Source organism: Zea mays, chromosome 3 (genome assembly GCF_902167145.1).
Source record: "Zea mays cultivar B73 chromosome 3, Zm-B73-REFERENCE-NAM-5.0, whole genome shotgun sequence".
In the NCBI taxonomy this organism is placed as follows: Eukaryota; Viridiplantae; Streptophyta; class Magnoliopsida; order Poales; family Poaceae; genus Zea; species Zea mays.
Genome location: NC_050098.1, coordinates 9,164,709 through 9,176,093, shown reverse-complemented (window position 1 = coordinate 9,176,093; position 11,385 = coordinate 9,164,709). Strand labels below are relative to the sequence as shown.

At 42.8% G+C, this 11,385-nt stretch overlaps 1 protein-coding gene across 1 annotated transcript; it reads right to left on the bottom strand.

Annotated features, from left to right (window-relative positions):
* Nucleotides 1–528: 528 nt before the first annotated feature.
* Nucleotides 529–8,391, bottom strand: LOC100194371 (uncharacterized). The gene is made up of 3 exons (NM_001139406.1): nucleotides 7,948–8,391; nucleotides 7,521–7,823; nucleotides 529–1,178 (listed from the first exon to the last, which is right to left on the bottom strand). The coding sequence occupies exons 1-3, from the start codon at nucleotides 8,349–8,351 to the stop codon at nucleotides 1,004–1,006; spliced, it is 882 nt and encodes a 293-aa protein (NP_001132878.1). The 5' UTR covers nucleotides 8,352–8,391; the 3' UTR covers nucleotides 529–1,003.
* Nucleotides 8,392–11,385: the final 2,994 nt, after the last annotated feature.

Genomic DNA, 11,385 nt, shown 5'->3' with positions numbered 1-11,385 from the left:
CTCGCGAGCCTTGCAAAAATGGTCAATTTATGGAATAATAATGAATATTAGATGATTTTATGGATAATAGCTCATTTTTTAGTCTTTGATGATGAATATATTACAAATTTATATAATGTAGAATGATGATTCTATATTTCAAATTTATATAATGTTAATTCACCAAAAAATGCAACGAAAAGTACCAAAATATGGCTCGCGAGCCGAGCCTCTTTCGCCAGCTCGTGGAATAAACGAGCCGAGCCGAGTCGAGCTCGTTAAGGCACCGAGCCGCACCAAGCCGAGCTCGGCTCGTTTCCAGTGGCGAGCATGAAGGCCATGACTCGACGGCGATCTCCGGCGGCGGCTGTGGGCTTGAGCTCCTTCTGGTGGCGCACATTCAGAGGTCGCTTCATACGGAGAGGGATGTGCATAACTGTTGGAAGGAAGCACTGTGGCCGTGGAAAGAAGGATGCATTTTACGGAGAGTGAGTTGGTCTTAAGCTAACTATAGTAAAAATGTAGAAGAACAACCAAGCAGCATCATATATATCACCAACAAACTTATCAACCTTATAAATTTAAAGTAGCAAAGGAAAGAAGTGCAATAAACATTGGTAATTCTAGAACACGTTTCAGGTAGCTGCTATGTATATAAGTATTATTTAGTCCATAACCTGGATGCACTACTATATTATTAGCTAATTAACTACGACAGGTCGACAGTAGCTAGGAGGACCATGCAGTTCACACCCTACGTACCTGCAGCGACGGACATCATTCGCGTATATATATAAAGATCGATTGACATAGCAATAACATAATGCCTAGACATGCCACATGCACACACGATCGATGAGAGTTCTTCGATGCATGGATGGATATAATAGCTAAATTCAGGATATTCAGCTGCTGCTGCTGGTGGTGGCGGCGGCTGCTGGCGAAACTTAGACCGGAGGCGGCCGACGTTGTATGCACTGAGAGAATAGAGATGGCCGCCGGTCGTCGGAGCCGGATCTGCAGGCTACCAGATGAAGCTCATCTCGGCGTTGGCGCGCGCGGCGTCGTCGTCTTCGTCGCGGGACGGGGAGTGGACGTGGCGGCCCTCGTAGGTGGTGATGACCATGCGGGGGTCCTCGGCGAGCCGCTCCACCCGCTTCTTCACCCGGCAGTTGTCCTGCGTGCACCGGTAGTAGCTCCTGCATGCAATGCAGCGAGCACATCATATCATGCGGGGGTCCCCAAAATGAACTTAGAAAGAGAAGGAGAGTGCAGTGCAGAGCTGGCTAGCTTTCTTGGGGGACTTCTCCGGCTCCTGTGCTAGAGGTACAGCTGAGAAGACTTGAGACGAACCAAGCTAGCGCTAGGTGGGCTTAAATCAAACGGAAAATGTATGTGGTGCTAGTAGCTGCTAGCCAGCAGAACAGACTTGAGCCCAGGTCAGTTTTATCTCTTTACCATCACACCATGATTTTCGATATCCGATCGAGAAATCTTCAGATACATGTAGCTTTGTTGTCAGCTGTATGTGACGACGTTATTAGTAATTAAAAATCAATCCTAAAACTAAGCATGTACTTCCTCCGTTTATTTTTATATTGCGCCGGTTAGTACAAAGTGACGTCAAATAAATAAAAATGAAGGCAGTACCACAGTATAGCTACTCTATCTAATTGACCCAACCTAGCTAACCATATGCATGGTTGAAAGAGTGAAAGGATTGCTTTTGGGCACTGCTAACTTTGCTGCACACATACACACACACACTTGGATTCTCATGCATGCGAGGACACGGCATAACGACAGTAGACTAGACTGTAGACTGCTCGTGTTCATAGTTTGTTCACTGCAGCTCTACAACTAGCTAGTTTAAGTAGCGTCGTGTACTGCTCTCTATTTTAATTTGCACTCTACTAGCTAGCACGACGTATATGATTATCGTTGTATAAAGGAGTTGGACAGCTGACCGTCTTGCAAAAAGAAGATTGGATTGTGAACAAGAAAATGAAACAATAGACTATCTACTGGTCTATCTTGTGTTTTCTCAAGGAAATGCTAGTTCCTTTTGTTGAGACAATTTGGACTACATACTCTACTGTCCCCTCAACCAGAAAATACTAGTTTTCCTGGACTGGTGGAGAACAATAAGTGAAATGGCAACTGGACAAATGAAGACGGCGATTAACTCCCTTGCTTTGTTTGGTGCTTGGACCTTATGGAAGCACCGTAATCAGTGTGTCTTCGAGGGTGGCAATCCGAGTATTGATGTTGTTCTACAGCAGGTTGTAGAATAGCCAAGGTTGTGGGACATGGCAGGGGCTAAGGGGATTATTTTTCTAGCAGCTAATATTCCTCACGGCTAAATTTCTGTTTTTTTTTTCTAAGGCAGCTCAAGGGTTGTTTCCTGTTTTGAGGGGATTTAAACATCAGTGTCATGATTTGTAAGGGCTACGACCCAACTTTCTTTTTTCTTCTTAAATATAATGATATATAGCTCTCCGAGAAAAAAAATAGTGGTCAATATAGTACTTCCTCCAGCCACAAAAGAAAATAAAATTTATTTTTTCCATAAGTTAAACCCTTTGAATTTTAACTAAAATTATATTAAAAATAATTAATATTCATGATACAAAATAAATATTATTATAATATATATTTTTATAATAAATTTAATTGGAGACGTAAATGCTTATACACTATTTATTAGAAATTTGATCAAAGTTGAAGTATTTTAATCAACACGAATCCAACTCTATATTACTGGCTGCATAAAATAGTTGGCTTTTTAGATTTAGTTTGGATCGGAGTATTTAGAAGAAGCGAAAAATACATGGTGCACATAAAATATGAAAAAAGACACAGAGAGAAATAAAAGTAGAGGTGAAGATATATATTGGCAAAAAAAAACTAATGAAAAGAATAGAAAGGTATACGCATGGAAAGGTGAGAATGGTACGTATTTTAGAATAGAATTTGAATTGTATAATAAAAACAAATTCTATAACGTCAATTATTTCAGGACGAATTGAACCCGGGTACGCAGTACTCCTACTTACTACGGCTATTTTAGCCGGCTGTTAAAAGTACAGCGACGATTGGAAATCTCAATCATGGCCCTGACACATGAAGGAGGGAAAAAATATGTAGAGAGATACCGAGAGTAATAATAATATTCCGCGCTAGCTACCCAGGTACTACTAGCATCATTTCACCCGGCCTAAGGGGGGCCATGGTAGTAGATTGATAAAGATGCGGTAATAATTACAGGAACAAAACAAAAAAAAACTTGGGCCCAATTTGCAAAGCTAAAACCCACCGCCTTTTTCATCATCATCTCGCCCTGCTTTACCAAACAGTAAAGATTCTCTCCTACCAAGGGGCAGCAAGGGCTGGCCGGCACTTCATCAAACTTCAAAGATGGCAATTTTTTTTTGTTTAAATTTAATTTCAAAAAAAACTATAGCTAGGTTATATAGTGCTTAACAATAGTAATCCAATTTTTTTATATTTATGTATGCTCTTTTTTTGATTAGTTTGCTTTGCTCATTGGGTAAGTATGGCATAGATAATAATAAAAAAGAGAGAGGAAAAGATGGATGATTGCCGAGATTTGCCAACTGATTGGAAAAAGAGGGATCAGACATGGGAATGGTGCATGTGTGATTCAGACACCAGAGGTAGGCAGGGGGAGGAGGGGAGGGGGGTTGGGTTATATTTCTTAGCGGCATCATTGCAGATGGCTAATCAGATTGAACTGGATGCTGGGGCTCATGTCTGCTGTGCCCGCAGCTATATAGCGAGTGTCTGTGTGGGTGGGTCAATGCTCGGCATCGCCCGCCATGATGGCCACGCACGCTCAGAGATCGATCTGATTCACACGCACACATACACATACACGCTTATCTAGCTGGGTACGTGTGGTGGCTTCATCATTTGGATCAGCTCACGGAGATGATATAGATCATGTCACGTATATTGTCATGTCATCTCTGCTACTCTTCTCGTGACTAAACTTCCTACTAATTGCGTACGTGTGACTACAACTACGTGCCTACTGCTCCTAAGATACCGGCAAAAGTGAGTTGTTTTCAGAAGAGTAAGGGCATGTTTGGTTCACGGTTAAATGTGCCACATTTTGTTTAAAGTTAGTCGTTTAAATTGAAGAACTAACCTTAGACAGAAAAGTTAAGCAAAGTATGACAAGTTAGACAGCGAATCAAACAGGCCCTATAATACAAGGGATGTTTGGTTTGTAGGGAGCAATTTTTAGTTCCTCTATTTTATTTCGTTTTTATTTCTAAATTGATAAATAGGGAAACCAGAACTATATTTTAGTTTTCGTATTTAGCAAATTTAGTGATTACAAAAGAATAAAATAGAGGGACTAAAAATTAGTCCCCATAAACAAAAACTCATCTAAATAATTTTTATTTTTTAACTGCTGCACTCTCAACAAAATGTAATAATTCCGATCGATACTTGCAGTCGCTGTTGCCTACATGGTGTAGCTAGCGCAAGCAGGCATGGACGCGCGAGTGGACAATGTTAGTGGGTTAGATGGTGCAATGCAATGAGTATCCAACCTACTACTAGCAGTGCTACGCTTGCTTGCTTGTTAGGAGATGCACGTCATTCTCTACAATACACTCCCCCATATGCTATTTAGATTCCTCAAATTAGGTATCAGATGGCACAAAAAAATCGTATTTACACGTGTCACTAGATGCAAAATTGTCATATAAAAGGTACTAAGCGATATTCTAGCTTACCTATAGGGACAGATGGTTACTTTCCTATACTCGCTGAGCAAAAAAACATCTTATCCTTAATGAGCGAACTACATGGAGTTAATTAGGGGGAGACTGTATTTATTTAACCAGATATTAGGGCATTGGCGGCAAGGGGACCAGACACACGACAAAGTTGTGCATCTTAGGACCAGCTTTGCGGGCACTTTTTTTTTCCTTTTCAGATCCAATGACTAGCACTTTAGGAAAAAGCCACTGTGGCAGTGTGGAAAAGGCTTGCGAAAATGCTCCCTCGTTTGCTTCTTGCACAAGTGCATCGAACTATTTGCAAAGTGAGGTTTCTGTGGATATTCATTTTTGCCTTTTTTTTTTCTTCTTTCTCTCTCTTTATAAGGTACAACTCCGTTCTCGAATATTTGTCGTCTCCTAATTTATTTTTTAACTAAACGACGACAAATAAAAAAGAACACAGAGAGAGAGTACAACCTTGGATTGCATTATTCTAAGAAATTACACCAGGTAATCCGAAGCATATATATGGCAATACGATAAGTAGATTGAAGCAACAATATATAGTTAGAAAACAAATATATGCCATGATTGGTTACTAACTAGCACTAGATTACTACTTTCATCCCAAAATAGTATTTGTTTCAGCTCTTGATTTTTATGTCTATATTTAAATAGATGATGATAGATCTAGATACATATATATAAACCACATAATTTAAATATTGTATGAATCCATTAATTATCTGAAACATATTTTAATTTGGGATAGGGAGTAAATAATAATGCCATCCGGACACATATTTTGCATGTTAACATTCGACCGGTTCTTAATTAATGTAGGAAAAACATGTAAATAGTGATAATGTCGTTTTTAGTGAAAAGGTGTCACTGACAACAGGTAATCAGCCAACACTAAATTGCTAATGTATACAAAATCACATACTAACACTACTTCACAACAAACAATACCATCCAAATATATTGATAGAATAAAATTACTGCGAATAACCACACAAAATAAATACAGGAATCTGGTGGTTTTTGCAGCAAAATAAGTTCACGATCCTTCTAATTCCCTTGCTGCATAAAGATATCGTGCAGTGGTTTAAAATATAACATGCATGGTTCAACCACAATTTGGGTCACAATTTCTGTCCATAGATCGAAATGACTACTTAAATAACTGACAGCATGTATAACTATCATGATAAATAATAAGGATACACTATTTGTTTTAAATAATATTGTTCTTTAATTAGGATAAAAGACATATATTTTGACATGCACAGTACATGTTTTGTTGCATATGATCGAAGTATAGTTCGACTAGCTTCAGTTGCACATGCAAAATGGATGCTTCGCGCGTGTGTGTGAAATTCTACCTTTGGCGCGAGGCAAAATATATTTCTGAGTGTTTGCTAGCCTCTAGTGGCTAGTGCACAAGATAAACAAACCATTTTCTTAGTGATGTTAAAGATATATTTGTGAATGATAATATTTAGACGCTCTTTTGTAGGGTTCTCGCATCAACGTCTCTCCAGCTCTAGCTCTAGCTTCTCTTAAAAAACATCTCCCTCCTTATTTTTTAAGAAAGAGTCTATGGAGAAGCAACCTATTTAGTTGGAAACACAACTCCTTCTATTTTTACGAAAAATGGGGAGACGAGAGAGAGCAAGAGAAGCCTTTTTTAAGGCTCCCCAACTTGCTCGGTTTCTAAGAATGGTTCCTTTCTATTTTTACGGAGAAGCTAGCAAAGGAGCCCTCTTTTTGTTGATTTTTTGGAAGAGCTGTTTGAGGAGCCTTTGAAAGAGCCCTACAAAAAGGGCATAGTATCATCTGCCCGTAAAAGTTTTGGCACACCATCCTTCTAAATAAACTGTAAATTCATTGTTTGAATCTATGCTTATTAATTGGAGAAGGCAAGAAGATAATTTTTTTTATCAAAGTCAAAAAGACATAAAGGAGGTATATGGTGTTTTGCATTGCTACATGTGCCCTTCAGCAGAAAAAACACAATAATTAAAGTATTATTCACATTTGAGTTATTAACACTAGCAACCCAGTCCATCCAAAACAAAAGGAAAGGGTGGATATAGATTATATTTTAATGTGTGTATTTAGTTGGTTCTATCTTAAGGTAACTTCAATCTAACACAGCAAGTAGCTAGTGCACGGAATTTCTCTTCCACACTACCTGTTTTATATTTGAGATTTTTTGTGGTGCTCATACATATATTGTCAATGAATTTGAATACTAAATCCAGTAATATTAATTTTTGCCTACATTAAGAAAGCTTCAGTTCATCAGATCGAAACATGTACATAAAACCGAATTAACATGCAAATCAATGCGAACTAATTGAATTCATACTATAAAAACATATATCTAGAACGGGATCGGACGGCATATAAGTTTGAGTACGTTTTGATCTTGAAACCCACGCACACGACTCACAAATGCAAAAGCACCCGCAAAAATCTTAAATCGATGACTTTGCAAAGGAATTGATGAGGGTGATCTCATGGAAGCAAAGCATGCTCGACAGATTTGAAACTAAATTGCAGTGCAGTTATATATAATCGTTGGTAAGCCATGGCATGGATCGCACGTGATCGGGACTCGGGAGTTAACCGAGCAAATGTGTAGTGATGTGCTGGACTGCGGCCATGAGCTAGCCCATGAATCTAGGCTCTAGCTAGCTAGCAAGTGCGTAATACTCGACGTCCGTGCACGGCCCAGCATGCAGACGCACGCGTATGGTGATGCGAGCGAGCGAGTACCTTGGGTGCTGCGTGTTCTTGACGACCTTCTGGCCGTACTTGCGCCACTTGTAGCCGTCGTCGAGCACGTCGACGTCGCTCATCGTCTTGAAGCAGAACCGCGGCTCGCGCACCTTCCGCCGCGCCTTGCCTCCTCCTCCGCCGCCCGCTTTCTTCATCCGCACGGCGCCCACTCCCAGCGCCGCCGCCGACCCCTCGCTCACCGCCGCTCCCTTCCCCCTCGGCGGTCTGCCGCCTTGGCCTGCTTGTTGGCGATGATCGTGATGCGGCTCCGGCTCTTCTTCGCAGGCCGCCGCCGTCGACCTAATTGACACGGAGGATAGGATCACGGTCACGGTCACGCACGCTACACGTGTATGTACGAGAAACTAGCTTTCTTGAAGGGGGGAGGGAGAGAGAGGGACATGAGCGAGCGAGAGCAGCTTACCATGGATGATGAGGAGGAGGCGACGCCCTCGTGGGAGGGGAAAGGGAAACGTGCGGCGCTCCTGCTGCATGGCCATGGAAGTGGTGGTGGAGGGTGGGGGCCGGGACGACGCTGGACGGAGCCGCGTGCGAGGGAGAGGCCGAGGAGGTGGCGGTGGTTGGGTGGTGGTGGTCCAGGAGAAGGCAGGCGGAGCCGTAACCTAGCACGCCATGGTGGTGGGGGTGGGCGAGGGCGAGGGAGCTCGTCGCCGTCGGAGGAGGGGGAGGGGACGGCTGCTGGAACGCGAACGTTATGGTGGGGGTGGACGACGAGGATGCCGCCATGCCGCCGGCGGTGGACGACGCGGTCATGTGCTGGCCACCGTGGCCCAGCGCCATCACCGCCCTCCCTGGCGACGGGAACATGGTCGTCGTCTCTTCGCTTTCTATTTTGTTTCTCTCTCGCTTTTGCTTTGCTTTGCTTTCTTTTCCCCAGGACTGGTGATATAAACTGTTTGGAGTGAGAGCTATTAGGGACAAAATCAAATAGTTTTGTGAAAGCGGTGGAGCAGCTGGGGGAGAGAAGGAGCGAGTGACATGGCCGGACCTATGAACAGTGCCGCCAAAACTGGAACCCAGAGCACTTCATCAGTGTTATCAGTCATCACGGTCACGTCCGACCACTATTCATGATGCCATTCTTATCAGATTATTACTCACTCCAACTCAAATTAAAGTTATTGTAACTTTCTTAGGCGCTGTTTAGAAGTAAGTAACCTAGTTTTAAGAATCCAATTTCTATCTTCAGTTTCTAGAAACTGGTTTATAAAAAAAACTAATAAATAGTGTTTAGAACCATTTCAGTTTTCATATACTCGCTTTAGTGAGTGGAGGCTAGCTTCTTGTTTTTAATAAACTAAAAATCTAGTTTCTATAAACTAAGACAAAAACTAGTATATTGAGAACAATCTCACTTTTCATAAACCGGCTTTAGCTAGCTAGTGGAGGCTAGCTTCTTGGTTTTCAAGAAACTAAAAATCTAGTTTCTACAAACTGAGACATAAACTAGTATGTTTAAAAACACCTCAGTTTTCATAAACCGGATTCTTGAAAATTGGGTGCTTCCAAACACTCTTAATAGTTAAAACATGTAAAGTTTAACCAAATTTATATAATAAACAAGTTATGTTGGTGTTTCGTACCTCGCCCCGACAAGTCAATTTATTGTACGTGTTTCAGGCTCCGGAGGTTGTGCGCGGAGGGCGCAAAAATTTATACTGGTTCGGACAGAATGTCCCTACTTACATTCATCGATGGCTTGCGCTACTAGCACTATTGACGATCAAACTCGTAGTAGGGTTATAAGCAGTCGAGAGAGGGAGGAGAGGCTCCCAGACCTCTTAAACCTCTTATTGGGGTGAAAGTGGAGATTAAAGGCTACAAGATGGAGTCCTAGATAAGTCTTGGCTTGGCTGGACTTTGGCCTCCTGGTCCTCGTCGGCGCTCCTCTTCTTGTTCGTCCTTGTGGGTTCGTCTACGTCTGAAGGCGTCCGATTGTCTCCAAGTGCTCTCCTCTCGATCTGTGTCCTTCTGTTCCTCGTTCTTCTCCCTTGTCCTAAGGCTAGCCTCCCACATTTATAGGCTGGGAGAAGGGTCGACCAATGATGGCTTTTCAGGGAAGGAGTCGCAAGGTAAGGGAAAAACCAAGCTCGACTCGGCTTGACGTGGCTCGGTGCAGCTACGAGCCGAGCCAAGCTCGGCTCGGTCATGTTGGGAGCCTGACCGAGAGGCTCGGCTTGGCTCGGTAACGGCTCGCGAGCCGGCTCAAGCCAGCTCACGAGCATCACACTAAATCACGTTTAGAGTATAAATTATATTTTTTTATTATATATAAGATAAAAAATTATGTATAATATATTTTTAGACTACAATATAAGTGTATCATGTATCAAGTTCAAGAAATTCAATAAAATACTTCAAAACATAATAATAATAATAATAATAATAATAATAATATGGTATAATAGTATACTTGACGTTGTTAGCTCGGCTCGCGAGCTGGACCGAGCCGGATCGGCTCGGCTCGCAGTTCTGGTGAGCTGCAAAACCAGGCTCGGGCTCGTTTTGGCTCGTGAGCCGGCTCCAGTCGAGCCGAGCCTCACCGAGCCCGAGCCAAATTTCCACCCCTAGTCACGCGTACTCGTGGGGCTTGGGACGATCTTGTTGTCTTGTATTTACCGTGGTGGATGACGTGGTGTGGCGATGTTCCTGGGCGTCATCATTATGGCTACGCTGACCCCTAGCCTCTGTAGCCAAGGGCTTGGCGGATCCCGTCCTACAGTGCCCTGCGAGAGGACTGCGTACTCAAGCCTAGTCCGATAGGCCATACGTGTGTCGTAGTCCGAGGGGTGCGCTGGCCATTAATGCACTGTTGTCCATTCGGTATCGTAGGGATGAGTGCTATGTGGCCCGAGGTGCTCGTAGGTCATGAGTGAGAAGTGGACCAACACGGCGCTGTGACCCGGCTCTAGACGTGGTTAAGTGTGGTCGGCTACTTATGGCGAGTCAGTCTGCGACCGGGCGCGGGATCCACTCGAGTGGTTCCCTTCCGACACGCCCGACCTCCCTTGTCAGGTTTTGCCGTGCCCGACCCTAGACTTGGTGTTGCGGGGTTCGACTGGAGGCGGGTCCTTTCAGGATCGACGTATCTTCCTCTCCTAACTGACAAACGGGCCCAGCGATCAGGGGCTACTTTCCTCAACACACTCTCCGACTGGCGGGTCCTAGGGACCTAGGTCATTTCCCCGACAAGGTAATAGCATTACGACAGACCTTCGCATGAAAAGAAAAATGCTTCGAAGTCGTTCCTAAGGGAATGCAGAGCTCAAGTTAAAACACCTAGTAAAGGTGAAAATGCTCCGAAGCCATTCCTAAGGTATTACAGAGCTCAAGTGAAATCACCTAGTAAAACTGAAAATGCTCTAAAGTCATTCCTAAGAGAACGCAGAGCTCAAGTGAAATCATCTAGTAAAGGTGAAAAATGCTCCGAAGTCATTCCTAAGGGAATGTAGAGCTCAAGTGAAATCACCTAGTAAAAGTGAAAATGCTCCAAAGTCGTTCCTGCAGAGTCATATGGAAGTGCTCTGAAGTCGTTCCTAAGGGGATGTAGAACTCAAATGATTTTATGCATCAAAGCAAAGGTATAAAGGATTCCAAAGTCATTCCCAAGGGAACAAAGAGTAAAAACGTATATACGCTAAAAGCGACGTTTACAAGTCCGGACAATTTCGAATGATCAAACACAATGAGAAAGGGCATCGCCTTTGTAACGTGTGAAAAGAAGGAAATGTGTTTTTCGCCTTCGACTAAAAAACACATAAGAATTGAATTTTACACATCACAAAGGCAGACATTAGTGTGCATTATATTACATCACAAATATTACAATAAAAAGAGTTTT